The sequence below is a fragment of the Salmo salar genome, chromosome 16 (genome assembly GCF_965601325.2).
Source record: "Salmo salar chromosome 16, fSalSal1, whole genome shotgun sequence".
Lineage (NCBI taxonomy): Eukaryota > Metazoa > Chordata > Actinopteri > Salmoniformes > Salmonidae > Salmo > Salmo salar.
The window spans coordinates 30,088,806-30,112,182 of NC_138306.1; the positions used below are offsets into that span (position 1 = coordinate 30,088,806).

The 23,377-nt window shown below is 43.3% G+C and overlaps 1 protein-coding gene across 1 annotated transcript in view; it reads left to right on the forward strand.

Annotated features, from left to right (window-relative positions):
- The window catches only part of LOC106573780 (solute carrier organic anion transporter family member 3A1), a 56,174-nt gene that overhangs the window by 28,275 nt on the left and 4,522 nt on the right, over positions 1–23,377 (forward strand). The window contains exons 3-7 of the mRNA XM_014149134.3: positions 16,295–16,393; positions 16,950–17,237; positions 21,903–22,067; positions 22,230–22,428; positions 22,804–22,939. Of these exons, the coding sequence (XP_014004609.2) occupies positions 16,295–16,393; positions 16,950–17,237; positions 21,903–22,067; positions 22,230–22,428; positions 22,804–22,939 (887 nt within the window). The remainder of the gene's footprint in view (positions 1–16,294; positions 16,394–16,949; positions 17,238–21,902; positions 22,068–22,229; positions 22,429–22,803; positions 22,940–23,377) is intronic.

The following is a 23,377-nucleotide window of genomic DNA, read 5'->3' on the forward strand; positions in this document are numbered from 1 at the left end:
TAACACTCATGGCTTTATCTGAAGGTCAATAGAAAGTGATATTACTGAAGCAAACAATGTTACAGTAAACTAACATGTGTTTTGTGTCCACTCCGGGCAGTTGTACGAATGCCCTCCTGCCCTTCCTCGCCTATACATTGTGTTGTTTTTTGTGATACCCGTTCGGTGTATACCCTAATTCAGAAAGGTCTCAGACTCTGAAACACTGGCAGTTGGCACTAGCTTAAGGATGATCTCTGTCTCTGCCTCTCAATCTGGTACCATGTGAAATTGTGCTGGGCTGGGCAGGATGTTGCTTGGCCTCCCACGTTGCACGGCGTCCCCAAGCTCTAACTGAGCTCAGGAGGATTACTCTCCTGGATGCTTAGTAAACTTGAGCAGGATTAATGGAGGGAACAAGGATTGCCCTCTGCAGAGAGAGCAAGGCAAAGAAATGAACTAAGGCTAAAGGCATAAGCTCTACAGGCTATTAGGTTCAGCAGCCTTTATTATGTTCACACTTCCTTATATTTTTCCCCAACGTGTAGGCTAATGATCGCTAGCCTTTATTTAGAATATAAATTACTCATATATAATGAACAAAAATATAAACACAATATGTAACAATTTAGTTACAGTCCATATAAGGAAGTCAGTCAATTGAAATAAATTCCTTAGGCCCTAATCTATGGATTTCACATAACTGGGCAGGGGTGCAGCCATGGTTGGGCCTGGGAGGTCATACAGTAGGCCCACCCATTTGGGAGCCAGGCCCACCCACTGGGGAGCCAGGCCCAGCCAATCAGAATGAGTTTTTCCTCACAAAAGGGCTTTATTACAGACATAAATACTCCTCAGTTTCATCAGCTGTCCAGGTGGCTAGTCTCAGATGATCCCACAGGTGAAGAAGCCAGGTGTAGAGGTCCTGGGCTAGCATGGTTACATTTGGTCTGCGGTTGTGAGGCAGTTTGGACGTACTGCCAAATTCTCTAAAACGATGTTGGATACGGCTTATGGTAGAGAAATTAACATTCAATGCTCTGGTAACAGCTCTGGTGGACATTCCTACAGTCAGCATGTCGACTGCACGCTCCCTCAAAACTTGACACATCTGTGGTATTATTGTGTGACAAAACTGCACATTTTAGTGGCCTTTTATTGTCCCCAGCACAAGGTGCACCAGTGTAATGATCATGCTGTTTAATCAGCTTCTTGATATGCCACAACATTTCAGGTGGATTGATTATCTTGGCAAAGTAGAAATGTTTACTGACAGGAATAATAACAAATTAGTGAAGAAATATGAGTGAAATCCGCTTTTTGTGCGTATGGAACATATCTGGGATATTTTATTTCATCTCATGAAACATGGGACCAACACTTTACATGTTGCGTTTATATTTTTGTTCAGTATATTTTGGGTGGGTACACAACTCTTTGTCACTGCGGAATATTTCATGTCATACAGTGCATTTGGAAAGTATTCAGACCCCTTGACTTTTTCCACATTTTGTTACGTTACAGCCTTATTCTAAAATGGATTAAATAGTTTTTCTTCCTCATCAATCTGTACATAATACCCCATAATGACAAAGCAAAAAAAGTTTTTCAGAAATTTGTGCAAATTTATCACAAATAGAAAATGGAAATATTACATTTACATAAGTATTCCAGACCCTTTACTCTGTACATTGTTGAAGCACCTTTGGCAGCGATTACAGCATAGAGTCTTCTTGGGTATGACACTACAAGCTTGGCACACCTGTATTTGGGGAGTTTCTCCCATTCTTCTCTGCAGATCCTCTCAAGCTCTTCAGGTTGGATGGGGAGTGTCGCTGCACAGCAATTTTCAGGTCTCTCCAGAGATGTTAGAACGGGTTCAAGTCCGAGCTCTGGCTGGGCCGCTCAAGGACATTCAGAGACTTGTCCCGAAGCCACTCCTGCATTGTCTTGGCTGTGTGCTTTGGGTCGTTGTCCTGTTGGAAGGTAAACTTTCCCCCAGTCTGAGGTCCTGAGCGCTCTGGAGCAGGTTTTCATCAAGGATCTCTCTGGACTTTGCTCCATTCATCTTTCCCACGATCCTGACTAGTCTCCCACTCCCTGCCGCTGAAAACATCCCCAAAGCATGATGCTGCCACCACCATGCTGAACCGTAGGGATGGTGCAAGGTTTTCTCCAGACTTGACGCTTGGCATTCAGGCCAAAGAGCTCAATCTTGGTTTCATCAGACCAGAGAACTTGTTTCTCATGGTGTGAGAGTCCTTTAACGGGCTGTCATGTGCCTTTTACTGAGGAGTGGCTTCCATCTGGCCACTCTACTATAAAGACCTGATTGGTGGAGCTGGTTGTCCTTCTGGAAGGTCCTCCCATCTCCACCGAGGAACTCTGGATCTCTGTCAGAGTGACCATCAGCTTCTGGGCACCTCCCTCACCAAGGCCCTTCTCCCCCGATTGCTCAGTTTGTCCGGGCGACCAGCTCTAGGAAGAGTCTTGGTGGTTCCTAACATCTTCCATTTAAGAATGATGGAGGCCACTGTGTTCTTAGGGACATTCAATGCTGCAGAATTTTTTTGGTACTCTTCCCCAGATCTGTGCCTCAACACAATCTTGTCTCGGAGCTCTTTGGACAATTCCTTCAACCTCATGGCTTAGTTTTTGCTCTGACATGCACGCTGAACTGTGGGACCTTACATTGACAGGTGTGTGCCTTTCCAAATCATGTCCAATCAATTGAATTTACCACAGGTGGACTCCAATCAAGTTGTAGAAACATCTCAAGGATGATCACAGGAAACAGGATGTTCCTGAGCTCAATTTCAAGTCTCATAGCAAAGGGTCTGAATACTTGTGTAAATAAGGTATCTGTTTTTATTTTATTAAAATGTTTTAACTGTTTTTGCTTTGTCGTGATGGGGTGTAGATTGATGAGGAAAATGTTTTATCTTATCCATTTTAGAATAAGGCTGTAACGTAAAATCTTTGGGAAACATCAAGGGGTCTGAATACTTTTACGAATGCACTATATGTCACTAGCATACTGTACATACTATCCAATGCACAGAACATGGTACTGGTTTACATGCTACTGGATTGTGATACAGTACACTTGCGGCATGGTGAGTGCTTGTGTGTAGTAGAGGTCTTCATGGGTCCAACAGACCCGAAATTCAGAGATCCGACCCGGGACCTCAGACTTTTGTCTCAGATCTGGGTTGGGTCTGATATAATTGCCACAGGTCTTGGGTATGTGCAATTACAATTGATTTACTTCCTGGACTAGATTGGACCCATCCACTGTTAATTTAATTTGTGTGAGGTGATGAGAACTGCGCGAGCTTGCTATATGTGTCAGCCAATTGCAACTCAATAAAACGTATAGTTTACATTGCCTTGCAAAAGTATTCATCCGCCTTGGCGTTCTTCCTATTTGTTGCATTACAACCTGTAATTTAAATATATTTTATTTGGATTTCATGTAATGGACATACAAAAAATAGTCCAAATTGGTGAATTGAAAAAAAAAAAAAAAGACTAAAAAACGGAAAAGTGGTGTGTGCATATGTATTCACCCCTTTGCGATGAAGTCCCTGAATAACATCTGGTGCAACCAATTACCTTCAGAAGTCACATAATTAGTTAAATAAAGTCCACCTGTGTGCAATCTAAGTGTTACATGATTTCAGTATATCTACACCAGAGTCTGCAACACCACTAAGCAAGGGGCACCACCAAGCAAGCGGCACCATGAAGACCAATGAGCTCTCCAAACAGGTTAGGGACAAAGTTGTGGAGAGGTACAGATCAGGGTTGGGTTATAATTATTTTATTTTTTTACTTTGAACATCCCACGGAGCACCATTAAATCCATTATTAAAAAATGGAAAGAATATGGCACCACAACAAACCTGCCAAGAGAGGGCCACCCACCAAAACTCACAGACCAGGCAAGGAGGGCATTAATCAGAGGAAACAAAGAGAACAAAGATTACCCTGAAGGAGCTGCAAAGCTCCACAACAGAGATTGGAGTATCTGTCATAGGACCGCTTTAAGCCGTACACTCCACAGAGCTGGGCTTTACAGAAGAGTGGACAGAAAAAAAGCCATTGCTTAAAGAAAAAAATAAGCAAACGGCATGTTGGAGACTCCCCAAACATATAGAAGAAGGTACTCTGATCAGATGAGACTAAAATGTAGCTTTTTGGCCATCAAGGAAAACGCTATGTCTGGCGCAAACCCAACATCATCCCAAGAATACCATCCCCACAGTGAAGCATGGTGGTGGTGGCATCATGCTGTGGGGATGTTTTTCATCGGCTGGGACTGGGAAACTGGTCAGAATTGAAGGATTGATGGATAGCGCAAAATACAGAGAACTTTTTCAGTCTTTCAGAGATTTGAGACTGGACGGAGGTTCACCTTCCAGCTGGACAATGACCCTAAGCATACTGCTAAAAGCAACACTCGAGTGGTTTAAGAGGAAACATTATAAATGTCTTGGAATGGCCTAGTCAAAGCCCAGACCTCAATCCAGTTGAGAACCTGTGGTATGACTTAAAGATTACTGTACACCAGCAGAACCCATCCAACTTGAAGGAGCATTTTTTTTTTTTTTTTAACTAGGCAATTCAGTTAAGAACAAATTCTTATTTACATTGACAGCCTAGGAGCAGTGGGTTAACTGCCTTGTTCAGGGGCAGAAGGACACATTTTTACCTTGTCAGTTCAGGGATTCAAGCTAGCAACCTTTTAGTTACTGGCCCAAAGCTCTAACCACTAGGCTACCTGTGTGCCTTGAAGAACAGGCAAAAATCCCAGTGGCTAGATGTGCCAAGCTTATAGAGCCATATCCCAAGAGTCTTGCAGCTGTAATTGCTGCAAAAGGTGGCTCTACTAAGTATTGCCTTTGAAGGGGTGAATAATTATGCACACTCAAGTTTTCAATTTTTTGTCTTATTTGTTGTTTGTTTCACCCAAAAAATATTTTGCATCTTCAAAGTGGTAGGCGTGTTGGGTAAATCAAATGATACAAACCCCCCCAAAAAATCAATTTTAATTCCAGGTTGTAACGCAACAAAATAGGAAAAATGCCAAGGGGGGTGAATACTTTCGCAAGCCAATGTATGTCCAGCTGAAACTGGTTCTGGCTGCTAACCTCACGTGCTCCTGTTGCTGAGGAGAGAGAGAGACAGCGAGTGAAGGATCCTTGGCCTAGGCTACTGTTGATTGCGAAGATGGAGGCCTTTTTCATTGAAGTATTGGTAAAGTTAGAGGAGAAAGAGTATAGTCAAAAGAAGCTGACAAGGGGAATGTCCACGGGGACAAGTTTTAATATTGTAGTGGACAAAGCTGGACTGCATGTGTGCAACACGCTATTCAGGTTTGATGCAATTTTCTAACATTAATTTAGTTATTTTTGTAGTTTTTATTATTTGTTTTATCATTACTATTATTGTGTATCATTATTTTTATTATTTTGGGCTGTTTAAGAATTGTAAAAAATTCTTTAAATATGCAAAAAGTGTTTTGTTTCATTGTGTTGAGACATTTTCGTTGGCTAATTTAAGTTTGAACTGTCTTTTACATTATTTGCTCCGTATTTAGCTTAAGACAGGTTACAAGTAGGCCTGTTGTAAAATAAATGGCATTAGCCTATTGTTGTAATTTGTTGGGTAGGCCTACAGTAAGCACTTGCCTTTGTTGGTAATTGATTCAATATGAGCCTGTTCAAAACTTTTGTGATGATTTAAACCAGTTCTTAAATATGCAACACGTGTTTTGTTTAATTCTGTTGAGCCATTTTCATTGGCTAAATTAAGTTCCATCTGTAATGTTGTGTTTGCCGCAATATAATAGAATTACCAGTAGGCATACTATAGGGCTTCTCACACTCAAACCATGAAAAGAAAATACCAAAGGGTGAGATCCAAAAGTAAATTTAATGCTGCAATATAATAACCTGTTTGAATTTTCCCTATATACAATGACTTGACTTACTTTTGATATTACCCTAATAAAGTTAAGGAACTTTTGTGAAGCTTTGGTGTGGTATGGCTATTATTAGGCTTAGCTACTGCAGGGCTATGAAGGCCGTGCACACCGTGCACACTTAAGGTGAATAAGAATGTTTTAGGCATACCAGAGTTTCTCCTTTAATCTTGCAATATAATTATTATGTTTATAAAAAATATTCTGATCGAAAATTAACAAATTAGCCTCGTTCTGTACATACAGTTGAAGTCGGAAGTTTACATACATTTAGGTTGGAGTCATTAAAACTCCTTTTTCAAGCACTCCACAAACTTCTTGTTAACAAACTATAGTTTTGGCAAGTCGGTTAGGACATCTACTTTGTGCATGACACAAGTATTTTTTCCTACAATTGTTTACAGACTGATTATTTAACTTATAATTCACTTGGTAGCAATTTCCAAACGCCTGAAGGTACCATGTTCATCTGTACAAACAATAGTACGCAAGTATGAACACCATGGGACCACGCAGCCGTCATACCGCTCAGGAAGGAGACGCGTTCAGTCTCCTAGAGATGAACGTACTTTGGTGAGAAAAGTGCAAATCAATCACAGAACAACAGCAAAGGACCTTGTGAAGATGCTGGAGGAAACAGGTACAAAATTATCTATATCCACAGTAAAACGAGTCCTCTATCGACATAACCTGAAAGGCCGCTCAGCAAGGAAGAAGCCACTGCTCCAAAACCGCCATAAAAAAGCCAGACTACGGTTTGCAACTGCACATGGGGACAAAGATCATACTTTTTGGAGAAATATCCTCTGGTCTGCTGAAACAAAAATAGAACTGTTTGGCCATAATGACCATCGTTATGTTTGAAGGAAAAAGGGGGATGCTTGCAAGCTGAAGAATGTCATCCCAACCGTGAACCACGGGGGTGGCAGCATCATGTTGTGGTGGTGCTTTGCTGCAGGAGGGACTGGTGCACTTCACAAAATAGATGGCATCATGAGGATGGAAAATGATGTTGATATATTGATGCAACATCTCTAGACATCAGTCAGGAAGTTAAAGCCTGGTAGCAAATGGGTCTTCCAAATGGACAATGACCCCAAGCATACTTCCAAAGTTGTGGCAAAATGCTTAAGGACAACAAAGTCAAGGTATTGGAGTGGCCATCACCAAGCCCTGACCTCAATCCCATAGAAAATGTGTGGGCAGAACTGAAAAAGCGTGTAGGACCATGGAGGCCTACAAACCTGACTCAGTTACACCAGCTCTGTCATGAGGAATGGGCCAAAATTCACCCAAATTATTGTGGGTAGCTTGTTTACGGCTTCCCGAAATGTTTGACCAAAGTTAAACAATGTAAAGGCAATGCTACCAAATACTAATTGAGTGTATGTAAACTTCTGACCCACTGGGAATGTGATGAAAATAAATAAAAGCTGAAATAAATCATTCTCTCTACTATTATTCGGACATTTCACATTCTTAAAATAGATTTGTGATCCTAACTGACCTAAGACAGGGAATTTTTACTAGGATTAAATGTCAGGAATTGTGAAAAACTGAGTATAAATGTATTTGGCTAAGGTGTATGTCAACTTCCGACTTCAACTGTATATCTGTGCAGCAGATAAGTATAAAGAAATGCATGTCGGTGTCAGGAACATGGAGCCGGCATATCTCTATCTTTCTCTCGGTCTCTCTAGGGCTAGGCCTAAGCTTCTCTTCCTTTATATTTATTTGTTAAATATTCATATCATACAGTGGATACCTAGGCCAATATGCATGCAATGCCCTGATGCATTTAGCGCTCAAATCTCTGACAGCTGAACCGTGAGGTGGACAATTATTTTTTTTTAAACAATAGGCTATAAAACAATAGGCTATACAGTTTTGAATTTGCTACACATCGAAACATAATTCATATTTTTTTTTTAATTTGCTATAGTCCGTTTTTAAGGACGCGTAACTGTGGATCATTTGGCCAATATCACTTGTTTATTGATGGCGCTGGCAACGCCCAGTCTGAGGTTTCTTTTTCTCTCTCTTTCTACTCTCGGATCTGAACGGGTCTCTCGGATCCAAACCAGCACGGGACTGTTTGGTTCTGTTTTCAATGGGCCTTTTCGGAACGGGTCTGACTGTCCTTGGATCTATTCGGAATGGGTCTCTTTTAAAAAAAAATTATGCATATTGATTCAGGTGGGAAAGCCACAGGTCCATTCCGGGTCACCTGTGAAGACCTCTAGTGTGTAGGCTTATGTGTTTTATGGTTGCATAGCTTTGAAACGTTTGTCTCAAGAGGTTTCAGTTGGCTCTGGAGCACAGGCGGCGGTGGCACCTTAATTGGTGAGGATGGGCTCTTAGTAATGGCTGGAACAGAATTAATGGAATGGTATTGAACACATCAAACACATGGTTTCCATGTGTTTGATACCATTCCATTCACTAAATTCCAGACATTATTATGAGCCGTTCTCCCTTCAGCAGTCTCCTGTGCACTGGAGTGATGGTGCCAGGGACAGTGCAAGGCTGCTCACTATCTCTTTTTGTGGCCTGCATTATGGTTTAGCATAGATGTTAAGTTCCCTATATAGGAGACTTTGAGTGGTTCTGGACCGGTTCCGACGGAGATTTCTGTGTACAGCGCCCTCTGTGAACGTCTCAACATCAATTGCTTTAGATTCCTTAAAAGCGCTGGTTGTCCCGACTCATATGCACTATTCTTGCAAGCGCAGCTGTGAGGTTCACAAACACAGGGAATCGTCTATTTGAATAGTGAGCGACACGTCACATTTTCTGACCTATCCAGACAAAAGAACGATTTCCTGTGCCTGTGAATCTCGTAGCTGCAATAGCGCATATGAAATGGGAGACTCTAGCTGATGCAGCCATATCAGTTTCATCTGTAAACAACTGTAAAAAAAAAAGTTTGTTTAGGAAATCTGTTCCCAAATATTCCCACAAATAAAAAAAGCGACATCTGTGATCATGTTTCAATGTAATCAAGGTATAAAATTATTGTTATTTTCAAATACTTTATGGGCTTAGTTGTGGTCAATTTGCAGTGTACAAATTATTATAATTTTGTTCCGGCCCCCCGACCATCCACTCTGACAAAAATCTAGTTGCCTACACCTGCTCTACCAAATGTAATTCACAGGATACATACATTCTTGAACAAAATACAACAAGAAGAAATGTGTTTGTTTTGTACTTGTTCCATAACAGGACTGCTGGAAGAAAAGGGGATTTCAGACGCAATTAAGGGAAATACTATGGACGTTTACAAACAAGCCCATTTGGCTCTGATCATGGCCTTAATTAAGATCTATTTCATTAAACAAAAATGCCCATTACTTCCCTAGCATAGTATTATATAGCAGTTTTGTCTTAACTGCTTTCATGAAATCAATGGAAGTCTTTTTTCTAGTTTAAGGTGTGTCTGATTTTCATTCTCAATTGCGTGTACTGTTACCTCCCCATGCAGAGTAAAATGCTTGCTGTCACATTCATCTAGCAATACTCAGATCTAGTGGAAAGACTTGAGGTTTGGAAACATTTGAGCTGCTTCACCCACAAGATGGATGGGGAAGAACCAGAGGCCATGCTAAATGTAAAGGCATCCGCATGCTTCCCAGCTGAAACAGTTCAGGGAGTGAATTAAAGGAAGTGAATTAAGTACAGGGAGTGAATTTAATAAATAAACGAACATTGAACAAAACAAGAGTAGCGTACAGACATGAAAGAGATCAACAGAAACAATAATGCCTGAGAAAAGAACCAAAGGGAGTGACAGATATAGGGGAGGTAATCAGGAACATGATGGAGTTTAGGTGAGTGTCATGAGGCGCAGGTGCGCGTAACGATGGTGACAGGTGTGCGTAATAATGAGTAAACTGGCGACAACGAGCGCCAGAGAGGGGGAGTGGGAGTAGACGTGACATCGTGCATATATTAAGACAACATTTTGTGAATTTTTTGTTTGTTTTGGACTTCGGTGAGGGTTATTTTGGCTGTTCGGGCACAGTAGTGATTGTTCAATAAAGTCTTTGTTGTCGTTCAATGAGAGACGACTTGTTTTCATGCAAAACATTTCATTAAGAAATACTGCACCAAACATCTTAGTTAGATGTGAAATTGTGCAACTCAATTAATTACAGATTTCTTGAGTTATTTTACATTAATTCTGACTATTTTGACGAAGTGTATACCGGCTACGGCGTCTCAAAATGGACAAACAGTACTATTACCATTTTTTTATTGTTTTTCAAGCAAAGGTCTTTTAAGGGAGTAGGTGAGCACATTCATTCGGTTCCGGCTAGTTGCCAGCCGAACTGAAGCATGCTTACACCTTTACAAGCTTGTCAGTGCCCTAGTGGGGATTCTCCTAAATAAACCATGCAAAATCACACCTCTCCATATGGCCACACCACATTCATCATCCCACAGAGTTCAACCGGTAGACCTTTGAATTCTGAGCAAAAGCGAGAAAGACAAAGAGAGCGAGAGAGAGAGAAATGTAATAGGTAGAAATGAGGACTATCCACTTGACGTCAGGAATGGGGGAAAGGATCACTTGCTTTTCACGTACTGTCCTGAGATGACAAATAGAGTGAGAGAGAGACTATATCACTAAGTCAATTGTACAACATGTATCACATATAGGCCTCCTAGATTACTCTATGATCAATCACTTTGGCTCCAGTCTAGTACAGTATGTTGTCTATTTTTTCAACCAGCTGTAACAACAACTGCTGATCTGAAGCCATCTCTTACTGGGATTGGATAGCCTACAAGTCAATTCCAGTGAAACAGTAACGTATGCACCAAATCATCACTGGTAGCTTCCCCATGGTGTTCTATAGTAAGTAGAGGTCTTAAAAAATTCTACATGGAACAAACTATGCCCAAAATAGTACCTGAGTTGTAACATTTGTATAAAAACAGGAGAGTTAGCAAAGTAAGCAGATATACCAATGAAGTTGTTTATGCAGTCTGACAGCCTTTTTTAGGAGAAACTGTAGCATCTTGTGTATACATGCTAACTGGCCTGTTGTGAATCAAATGAATACTGTGCATGTGCTGTTTCAAGTGTTTCCTTAGAAACAGCGAGTGTTGTCTCCTCATAGCAACAACATCATCATTGCTCTCACTACAGGAAACCTCATAGAGGAAACTCAGTTAGTGAAATCACCTCCAGGAGATGACGGTTAGGGTGAGTCCACAACCACTCACAGGCTAAAAGTTTCCACCTCTCTTAAACCTGTATATAGCCATAATATTACATTTGAAATCTCTCTATTCCTTTGGAACTTTTGTGAGTGTAATGTTCACTGTTTATTTTTGATTGTTTATTTAACTTTTGTTTATTATCTATTTCACTTGCTTTGGCAATGTAAACATATGTTTCCCATGCCAATAAAGCCCTTTGAATAAAGCCCTGAGAAAGAGAAGTAGATGGGGGCTGCCTGCTTGTCCTCTGTTGCAGAGGGGTAGGCTCATGTGGTGCACCTTCCTGCATGGAGAGAGGAACAGGGCGTGTTTTTGCTCAACCTCAGAGTGAGATTCTTTTCTGACTGCTCAAAACAAATAAAACCACTCCTAGACCTGAGTATCTGGCCATCTCATGTCTTCCAGATAAGACTCCCTTGGAGTGCCAGATACAGTACTAAGAAGATCTTCTGTTCATTGCTATTTCCCTCATCTGGAACGGTTAAACCAGCAGGATGACAATAACATTTTTTCAATACAGGGTATTAAAACTGTCAGATGCACAGAACGCGTGGTCCTTGAAAGGTTGAAATATGTTAGGTTCATGACATGTACTGTGCACCAGATGTAGGATTGTTGAGTGTGATTACCAAGGAGACTGTACTGTGTTTCTGTAAGCACTCAGAGGCGGAGAGTTTGGTGGAAACTTTTAGCCTGTGAGTGGTTGTGGTCTAACCGTCATCCCCTGGAAGGTGATTTCCCTAACTGAATTTTCTCTATGAGGTTTTCTGTGGTGAGAGCAATGATGGTGTTGTGTTGTTGCTATGAGACAACACTCGCTGTTTCTAAGGAAACACTTGAAACAGCACATGCACAGCATTAATTTGATTCACAACAAGCCAGTTAGCATGTATACACAAGATGCTACAGTTTCTCCTAAAAAAGGCTGTCAGACTGCATAAACAACTTCATTGGTATATCTGCTTACTTTGCTAACTCTCCTGTTTTTATACAAATGTTACAACTCAGGTACTATTTTGAGCATCGTTTGTTCCATGTAGAATTTTTTAAGACCTCTACTTACTATAGAACACCATGGGGAAGCTACCAGTGATGATTTGGTGTATAAATTACTGATTCACTGGAATTGACTTGTAGGCTATCCAATCCCAGTAAGAGATGGCTTCAGATCAGCAGTTGTTGTTACAGCTGGTTGGAGAAATAGACAACATACTGTACTAGACTGGAGCCAAAGTGATTGATCATAGAGTAATCTAGGAGGCCTATATTACATTTACATTTTACATTTAAGTCATTTAGCAGACGCTCTTATCCAGAGCGACTTACAAAATGGTGCATTCACCTTATGATATCCAGTGGAACAACCACTTTACAATAGTGCATCTAAATCTTTTAAGGGGGGGGGGGGGGGGGGGGGGTTAGAAGGATTACTTTATCCTATCCTAGGTATTCCTTAAAGAGGTGGGGTTTCAGGTGTCTCCGGAAGGTGGTGATTGACTCCGCTGTCCTGGCGTCGTGAGGGAGCTTGTTCCACCATTGGGGTGCCAGAGCAGCGAACAGTTTTGACTGGGCTGAGCGGGAACTGTGCTTCCTCAGAGGTAGGGGGGCCAGCAGGCCAGTGGTGGATGAACGCAGTGCCCTTGTTTGGGTGTAGGGCCTGATCAGAGCCTGAAGGTATGGAGGTGCCGTTCCCTTCACAGCTCCGTAGGCAATCACCATGGTCTTGTAGCGGATGCGAGCTTCAACTGGAAGCCAGTGGAGAGAGCGGAGGAGCGAGGTGACGTGAGAGAACTTGGGAAGGTTGAACACCAGACGGGCTGCGGCGTTCTGGATGAGTTGTAGGGGTTTAATGGCACAGGCAGGGAGCCCAGCCAACAGCGAGTTGCAGTAATCCAGACGGGAGATGACAAGTGCCTGGATTAGGACCTGCGCCGCTTCCTGTGTGAGGCAGGGTCGTACTCTGCGAATGTTGTAGAGCATGAACCTACAGGATCGGGTCACCGCCTTGATGTTAGTGGAGAACGACAGGGTGTTGTCCAGGATCACGCCAAGGTTCTTAGCACTCTGGGAGGAGGACACAAGGGAGTTGTCAACCGTGATGGCGAGATCATGGAACGGGCAGTCCTTCCCCGGGAGGAAGAGCAGCTCCGTCTTGCCGAGGTTCAGCTTGAGCTGGTGATCCGTCATCCACACTGATATGTCTGACAGACATGCAGAGATGCGATTCGCCGCCTGGTTATCAGAAGGGGGAAAGGAGAAGATTAATTGTGTGTCGTCTGCATAGCAATGATAGGAGAGACCATGTGAGGATATGACAGAGCCAAGTGACTTGGTGTATAGCGAGAATAGGAGAGGGCCTAGAACAGAGCCCTGGGGGACACCAGTGGTGAGAGCGCATGGTGCGGAGACAGATTCTCGCCACGCCACCTGGTAGGAGCGACCTGTCAGGTAGGACGCAATCCAAGCGTGGGCCGCGCCGGAGATGCCCAACTCGGAGAGGGTGGAGAGGAGGATCTGATGGTTCACAGTATCAAAGGCAGCAGATAGGTCTAGAAGGATGAGAGCAGAGGAGAGAGAGTTAGCTTTAGCAGTGCGGAGAGCCTCCGTGACACAGAGAAGAGCAGTCTCAGTTGAATGCCCAGTCTTGAAACCTGACTGATATATATATATGTGATACATGTTGTACAATTGACTTAGTGATATAGTCACTCTGGAACAGGAAAAAGATCCTGCTGTACAATAGTGCTTTAGGGATACGTGCACACAGTAGCTCCCACTATGCACAGACGTCAGTTCAATGTCTAGTTTTCATTTGTATTTGGTTGAGTAGTCAACTAAGGTGATTTCAACGTGAAATCAACAAAACATTTCACCATGTCATTGGATTTAGGTTAAAAGTTGGGTGAAGAAAACACAAAATTCCCATATGTTGATGACTTTTTGCAAATCCAATCAGTTTTCCACGTTGATTCAATGTCATCACATAGATCTTTTGGGTTGAAATGGAAACAATGTTGATTCAACCAGTTTTTGCCAAGTGTGCTGTATCTATATTTGCCTTCAACCAACAGACCACGTTGGCCTTACCGCCAACCTTCCAGACAACCAGGGTTTGCCTTAGGTCTCAGGAAGAAGCAATATATTTTTGTTCCAGCTTGACAACCGTAAAGCGAACACACCAGACTCCCCTCTCTTCATCCAGACAAAGTTACCTGATTTTTCCTGTGTTATGACAGGAAAAGTGTGCAGTACTTTATTGCTGTGCATTGCCTTGCGTAAGATAAACATAGTCATTTATTGAGAGGATAACCTTATAAGCAGCAAAGTGAAACATATAGCCTGTGGGATATAATGAATAGGTGGGCAGTATGGTGGTGTGGTCAGGAAGCAGGGACTCATTGTCACTGTTCACAGGGATGTACATTATATACAGCTTTGATCTGAGCCAGTGTAATTAAGTGAATGATGAAACTGACTCATTCATTGGCTGCTTGAGGTGTATGCGTAACATCTGTCATGCTGACTGTAGCTGTGGTTCCTATCGGCAGCAGTGCTAAGGCCGACCCGGAGCCAGCACGGGCTAATGTCAGGTGGCTGTTCAACTTAATGGGGCTCCCGCTCCCTACCTCCGCCACCTCACTTTAATGGAGCACAACTGCAAAGGGAGCTGGGATAGCAAGGAGTGCTACTGCTTTTGAGTATCTCTGAATCATCCTAATTAGTCAAGCAGCTAGGGCCTAATGCCACACCCGCTGCTTAAGTGTTTTCAGTACTTGCTAGAGAGCATTGTTTCATGATAATCAAGAACATTTGTTCTTTGTTTCAAAATGTTCTAATTTAATTCCAGTAAACACATTGCTCGATTGAAACATTTTAAGGCTTAAACCCATAATGCATATTACATGTTTTGGGATTAAAAGACTTCTTACTATCTGTAACTTATTATTAGTAAACATTTTATTTTATTATTTGTAACAATAAAAGTGTATAATGTGACTACTACCATGCATTAGTGGGAAAGGTGAAACACACTCTGCAAACATACTGTATTTTGTACAGACCTGATGAAAATGAAAGAACCACACTTCTATCTTCTGACATTTACAGTATCTATGGTTTTTTGGCTGTGAATCGACTTGTGTTAGTTGAAGTGCTGCCTGTCTACCCACCTCCCATTGTCTGTCTGTCCGTCAGGCATTTCAAACAGCGTCTGCCAAAGCTCAGTATTATGCTAAGCAGGATTTTATTTCAGGAATGACATGACCATGGGCTTTGAGCCTCCCCAGCACAAGACTCGACTGGCCTGTGCCTGAGCCTAAGCCAGAGCAGGACTGAGGGGGATCAGCAGGAGGCTCTGGCGAGTGTCAGTTGGTCCAGGAGCATCCTTCTGCTCGTACCTAAGTTATCCATAATATCCAATGCCCTGTATAGCACTGGCTCACTAACACATTCAAATGTGTTTTTATGTTCCACTTTGAATGAATCAATTTACACTAAATGAGATGTGTTGAAAGGTGAAACAGGACATTTGGAGGCCAAATAGAGCCTCCCTGGTCCTCATGAGCTCTGGCCCTTTGTCTTCCCCTGTCTGTCTGACTCCCTGTGCCAGGCTCTCACTCTCTGACAATCAGCACTTTAATGAGGATTTGTGGTCACACAGTGTTGCTCCAGCTGGCCACGCTGTTAGACTCAGGCTTTTTTGGAGTAGGTTTATTTTAGTAGGTCAACTGAATCTTTTTCATGATGTATGTAGCTAGCGCAAGTATATATTTCTCTCCTTATTGTATGGCATCATCAGTGGGTTGATGATTGTCAAGATCTGGCTAGTTAGGATCAGAGGTGAAACACATATTCAAGTGCAGTTCAATTCATCTTCCTTAACGCTGATACATTTGTTTTGCATAATTATTTACATAGCATGCATTAAAAAAATCCGCTCTGAGCTTGCCTCATGCTGCCCTCTGGAAAAGGCTGTGGATTAGTGAACACGGTGCGACACCTTGTGGTTAAATTAAGAATTGTTACATTTCACCCAGGAACTGGTGATAACTTGTCCATACCTGTGTTGTCTACTGAACTAATCTCTCCCTGTCATCCCAGGGATCGTCTTTTCTACTCTGGTGTTTGGACCTGCCTGTGGTTTCCTCCTGGGGTCCCTCTGCACCAAGTTCTATGTGGACTTTGTCTTCATCGACACTAGTAAGTCACTGGGAAATACAACCTACCTCACCTCACACCAATACTGTGGAAAAAACACAAACAGAGCACAGACAATACAAAAACTGCATTAATTAAGAAGTTAAATGAACTAGCAATGCATGGAACTTCCTTCCATCTCATATTGCTCAAATAAACAGCAAACCTGGTTTAAAAAAAACAGATAAAGCAACACCTCACAGCACAACGCCTCTCCCCTATTTGACCAAGATAGTTTTTGTGTATGCACTGATATGTAGGTTACGTGTGCCTTTAAAAACAATGTATGTAGTTCTGTCCTTGAGCTGTTCTAGTCTATTGATGTTCTGTATTATGTTTCATATTTTGTGTGGACCCCAGGAAGAGTAGCTGCTGCTTTTGCAACAGCTAATGGGGATCCTAATAAAATACCAAATGCCAAATAATTAGAGCTAAGTAGTGTGTTATTCAAGGTTAACCAAAATAACATTAATCTGTAAAATGATTATGGGGAAATCACTGTAATGTGTGTTTGATGTTAACAATGCTTGTATGTGTTTTTTTCTGTCCCTCTCCACAGGTAAGCTGGACATTACCTCTGATGACCCTCGGTGGATCGGAGCCTGGTGGGGGGGCTTCCTCCTGTGTGGTGCCTTACTCTTCTTCTCATCCCTCTTCATGTTTGGCTTCCCCCAAACCCTGTCAGACCGAGAGAAGGACAGTGACGGTGGAGGGGAGAGTGAGCAGGCCATGCTCCCCTCTACCTCTCTGCCCCTGGACTATAATGAGATGCCCAAGTCCAGCAACGGGGTGGGACGCAACAACCATGAGCCCATCAATGGTCCCACCTGCTTTCAGCAGCTCAGAGGTGAGAATTGTTTTCTGTCCCTTTATAGTACAGTCGTGGCCAAAAGTTTTGAGAATGACACAAATATTAATTTTCACAAAGTTTGCTGCTTCAGTGTCTTTAGATATTTTTGTCAGATGTTACTATGGAATACTGAAGTATAATTTCAAGCATTTCATAAGTGTCAAAGGCTTTTATTGACAATTACATGAAGTTGATGCAAAGAGTCAATATTTGCAGTGTTGACCCTTCTTTTTCAAGACCTCTGCTTTCTGCCCTGGCATGCTGTCAATTCACTTCTGGGCCACATCCTGATTGATGGCAGCCCATTCTTGCATAATCAATGCTAGGAGTTTGTCAGAATTTGTGGGTTTTTGTTTGTCCACCCGCCTCTTGAGGATTGATCACAAGTTCTCAATGGGATTAAGGTCTGGGGAGTTTCCTGGCCATGGACCCAAAATATCGATGTTTTGTTCCCCGAGCCACTTAGTTATCACTTTTGCCTTGTGGCAAGGTGCTCCATCATGCTGGAAAAGGCATTGTTCGTCACCAAACTGTTTCTGGATGGTTGGGAGAAGTTGCTCACAGAGGATGTGTTGGTACCATTCTTTATTCATGGCTGCGTTCTTAGGCAAAATTGTGAGTGAGCCCACTCCCTTGGCTGAGAAGCAAACCCACACATGAATGGTCTCAGGATGCTTTACTGTTGGCATGACACAGGACTGATGGTAGCGCTCACCTTGTCATCTCCGGACAAGCTTTTTTCCAGATGCCCAGAGAAACTGACTACCCCAGTACTCAGCAGTCCAATCCCTGTACTTTTTGCAGAATATCAGTCTGTCCCTGATGTTTGTCCTAGAGAGAAGTTACTTCTTTGCTGCCCTTCTTGACACCAGGCCATCCTCCAAAAGTATTCGCCTCACTGTGCGTGCAGATGCACTTACACTTGCCTGCTGCCATTCCTGAGCAAGCTCTGTACTAGTGGTGCCCCGATCCCGCAGCTGAATCAACTTTAGGAGACGGTCCTGGCGCTTGCTGGACTTTCTTGGGCGCCCTGAAGCCTTCTTCACAACAATTGAACCACTCTCCTTGAAGTTCTTGATGATCCGATAAATGGTTGATTTAGGTGCAATCTTACTGGCAGCAATATCCTTGCCTGTGAAGCCCTTTTTGTGCAAAGCAATGATGACGGCACGTGTTTCCTTGCAGGTAACCACGGCTGACAGAGGAAGAGCAATCATTACAAGAACCACCCTCCTTTTGAAGGTTCCGGTCTGTTATTCGAACTCAATCAGCATGACAGAGTGATCTCCAGCCTTGTCCTCGTCAACACTCATACCTGTGTTAACGAGAGAATCACTGACATGATGTCAGCTGGACCTTTTGTGGCAGGGCTGAAATGCAGTGGAAATGTTTTTGGGGGATTCAATTCATTTGCATGGCAAAGAAGGACTTTGCAATTAATTGCAATTCATCTGATCACTCTTCATAACATTCTGGAGTATATGCAAATTGCCATCATACAAACTGAGGCAGCAGACTTTGTGAAAATTCATTTTTCTGTCATTCTCAAAACTTTTGGCCACGACTGTACATGTAGTATTTGTGCATTTAAATTAACACTTGTTATGCTATTGTATATACCGTATCACATAACTTATTCTCCATCTCTATCCCACCATGATTTGTTTGGCTATTATGTGCCCACACATAGTTCTATACAATACTCATGTCAATGGTGGAGCATTCTGTATAAGACCAAATAAACATAATGTAGTCCCCACAAACTATGTGTGAATTTAACACTCGTGCAAGAGAGTAGACACTAAATAGGAACGTTTACCCCATCAATGTTGGGGTAAATATCTGAGTATATGCTTGTGTGGATGTCACCAATCAACTGTATTACATGTAAAAACAGCTTTAACTAGCACCAACGATTCTATATGGCTAGCCAGTCTACCAGCTTAAAGGAACGGGAGTTAGCATTTAGCAGACTTTTTTATAATCCTGAAAAGGACAACTTGTAAATATTATGCAGCAAAAAAAGCAATATATATTAAAATCGGATTTTAATAACCACATTGTGGGCTTGTTAGAACACATAAATCATCACGGATTATACTAATGTCGATTTTTTTAATGCCTGCCAATGATGGTGTCCTTGCGCTTTCCCCCATGGTCTGCGTTTCATTGATCTCTTTACCGCTGTCACGGTTGTCGAAAGGAGGAGCGGACCAAAGTGCAGCGTGTGTGTCGTTCCACATTTTATTTTCACTGTGAAACTATGCAACACATAAACTAAAGAACGAAAACAACAAACCATGACGCAGAGTTGAAACATATTCAAACTCAAAAACAATGATCTCCAATTAGAGACAACGAGGACCAGCTGCCTCTAATTGGAGATCATCCCAAACAAAACCCCAACCTAGAAATACAAAACTAGAACCTGACAACATAGAAATAGAAAACATATGGAAAAAAACCTGTCACGCCCTGACCTACTCTACCATAGAAAATAACATCTTTCTATGGTCAGGACGTGACAGTACCCCCCCCAAAGGTGCGGACTCCTACCGCAACTAAACAAAACAACAACAACAAACCCCCACCCCAAAAAAAGGGAGGGTTGGGTGGGTAACTACTGTCTATGGCGGCTCTGGTGCAGTACACATAGCCTTCTCATCCCGCGGATCCTCCAACAGAGGAGGCGGCTCCGGTTCGGGGCGTAACCCCCACTCCGCCCGCTGATCCCTCTGCCACCGGACCGTGGATCGTCGGAGGAGGAACCGGACCGTAGATCATCGCCGGAGGCTCTGTGCCGCAGACCGCCGCCGGAGGCTCTGTGCCGCAGACCGCCACCGGAGGTTCTGGACTGCAGGCCATCGCCGAAGACTCTGGACTGGGGAACATCGCCAGAGGGTCCGGACTGTGGACCGTCGCTGGAGGGTCCGGACTGTGGGCCATCTCAGGAGGTTCCGGACAGTGGGCCGTCTCAGGAGGTTCAGGACTGTGGGCCGTCTCAAGAGGTTCCGGACTGTGGGCCGTCTCAGGAGGTTCCGGACTGTAAAACGTCGCCGGAAGCTCTGGACTGGGAACTGTCGCCGGAAGCTCTGGACTGGGAATGTGCACTGGAGGCCTGATGCGTGGGGCTGGCACAGGTGGCGCCAGACTGGTAACACGCACCTCAGGGCAAGTGTGAGGAGCAGGCACAGGACGTACCAGGCTGAATAGACTCACTGGAGGCCGGGTACGTGGGGCAGGCACAGGATATACTGGGCCGTGGAGGCGCACTGGAGATCTCGAGCGTAGAGCTGGCACAACCCGTCCTGGATGCTCAACCTAGCTCGACAAATGCGGAGCGCGGGCACAGATCGCACCGGCCTGTGAATGCGCACTGGCGACACAGTGCGCATCACCGCATAACACGGTGCTTGCTTCGTCACTCGCTCCCCACGGTAAGCACGGGGAGTTGGCTCAGGTCTCCAACCTGACTCTGCCAATCTCCCTGTGTGCCACCCCCCCAAAAAAAATTGGGGTGCTGCCTCTCGCACTTGCCTCGTGGTTGGTATAGTGCCTCGTAATATCGCCGCTCCGCTTTAGCTGCCTCAATCTCCTCTTTCGGACAGCGGTACTCCCCAGCCTGACTCCAGGGTCCTTTCCCGTCCATAATTTCCTCCCAAGTCCAATCCTGTTTCTCCTGGGCACGCTGCTTGGTCCTTTGGTGGTGGGAGATTCTGTCACGGTATTTGAAAGGAGGAGCGGACCAAAGTGCAGCGTGTGTGTCGTTCCACATTTTATTTTCACTGTGAAACCTTGCAATACATACACATAAACTAAAGAACGAAAACAACAAACCGTGATGCAGAGTTGAAACATATTTAAACTCAAAAACAATCTCCCACAAACCCAGGTGGAAAAAAACCTAATTAGAGACAACGAGGACCAGCTGCCTCTAATTGGAGATCATCTCAAACAAAACCCCAACATAGAAATACAAAACTAGAACCTGACAACATAGAAATAGAAAACATAGGGGAAAAAACCTGTCACGCCCTGACCTACTCTATCATAGAAAATAACATCTTTCTATGATCAGGACGGGTTTTTTCTCAAAACCGCAATAAAGATTTTAAAAAACGTAGTTTCAGATGCTGTTTTTTAAAGTGTAGACCAGGGTTCTCCAACCCTGTTCCAGGAGAGCTACCGTCCTGTAGGTTTTCACTCCAACCGTAATCGAGCCCACATGATTCTAATAATTAGCTAGTTGACAAGCTGAATCAGGTTAGTTACAACTGGGGTTGGAGCGAAAATCCACAGGAGGGTAGCTCTCTGGGAACAGAGTTGGAGAGCCCTTGTATAGACTATTCTCTGATAAGCCATCGGGGGTAGTGTATGATCAATGCTGTCTGTTATGAGAAAATGAAGGGAATTAAATCCTCTGCTTCCACAGATACTATTTAGCTTGTTACTAAATATGAAGAAAGACAAATATGCATTCCACATGAAATTACAAAATGTTTTCAGATTTTGATTTTACCCTTACACCAGTTACATTATAACTGGCAGAATATTTATTTCTAAAATATATCAGAAATAACAAGCGATAGTTAGACTTGTTAGCAGTTGTCTGTGTCCATGTGGCACTTTGAAATTAAGCATCTCTTCATCTTCTCTTCTCAGTGATCCCTAAGGTTACCAAGCACCTTCTGTCAAACCCGGTGTTCACTTGCATCACTCTGGCGGCCTGTATGGAGATCGGTGTGGTGGCTGGCTTCGCTGCCTTCCTGGGGAAGTACTTGGAGCAGCAGTTTAACCTCACCACCTCCTCAGCCAATCAACTACTAGGTGAGGGCCAGTGGCAAGCACATGCATGACACACACACACATACACACAGCCCCAAACCCCCTGGTGCAACACAGTACACAGGGAGCAGTACAGTGTGAAGCATCAGTACAGTATATGAGAAGGTGAAAAGGTTAACATATGGCGGTATAAACTCTCTTCAGGAATGACGGCCATCCCCTGTGCTTGTCTGGGGATATTCCTGGGGGGGCTTCTGGTCAAAAAGCTGAACCTCTCAGCGCTGGGGGCCATTCGCATGGCCATGCTGGTCAACCTGATCTCCACCGCCTGCTACGTCTCCTTCCTCTTCCTTGGCTGTGACACAGGGCCTGTCGCTGGGGTGACCGTCGCCTATGGCAACGAGTAAGAACAGCCTGTACCTACACCACTGGTTTAGCATATGTAATAGCAGTGCTTCTGTTGGGGGAAGGGTGTTTGATGAAAGTGGGAACAAGGTCAGCCACACACTGACTACAGAAACATTAGTCAATATACAAGTTACTTAAAATCTGTTTGGAAATAGCGCTCTCACTGATTTCTGAGATAATAGCTGAGATAATAACTTATGCTGTCTAGTTCCACAGAAATGTGATTTCCACCATTTAAAACCTGCTCAATTAGATACATAGTAGCTGCAGAAACTTTCAGGGACATTTATGTTCTGTTTATTCCTTTCTGATATGTACACAGCATAGTCTAAACAGCTTTCTCTATCTCTTTCGCTCTCGCGCTCTCCAGGACACTGCGGGTGGGCGAGAAACCAGAGGTCCCCTGCATGAGTAACTGTAACTGCTACACCTCATCAGTCAGCCCAGTGTGTGGCTCCAACGGAGTCACCTATCTGTCCTCCTGCTTCGCAGGCTGCACTACAACAGTAAGTACAGGCATCTACCCTGGAAGGCTTCCAGTCAGGGTTTTAAATGACTTTTGAGCATTTGAATAATAGAATACACAAGGTGTGATTTAGAAATGTGGTTGTGCATCAGTAGTTTTTCTCTTGTTATGTCAGTCACTAACAGTCACTCAATTAGCCATGTCAGCTAACAATTTTTAGATCGATAAGTTAGTCTTGCCAGCTATCTAAACCTGTAGTCATTATGGCCGAATACCAACTGGGCCCTATTGATTTTGTTAGTCACTCTCACTCAGATATCATATTAACATGGCATAAGTCCTGGCAAAATGTGTAGAATTGCAGGAAATTAGCTTTAAAACTGCAAACATGTCTCCACTTCATGGTAAAATGGATACAATTGTAGGAAATTAGCTACAAAGCTGAAGGAAAATTATCTCTGCCCCATGGCAAAATCAG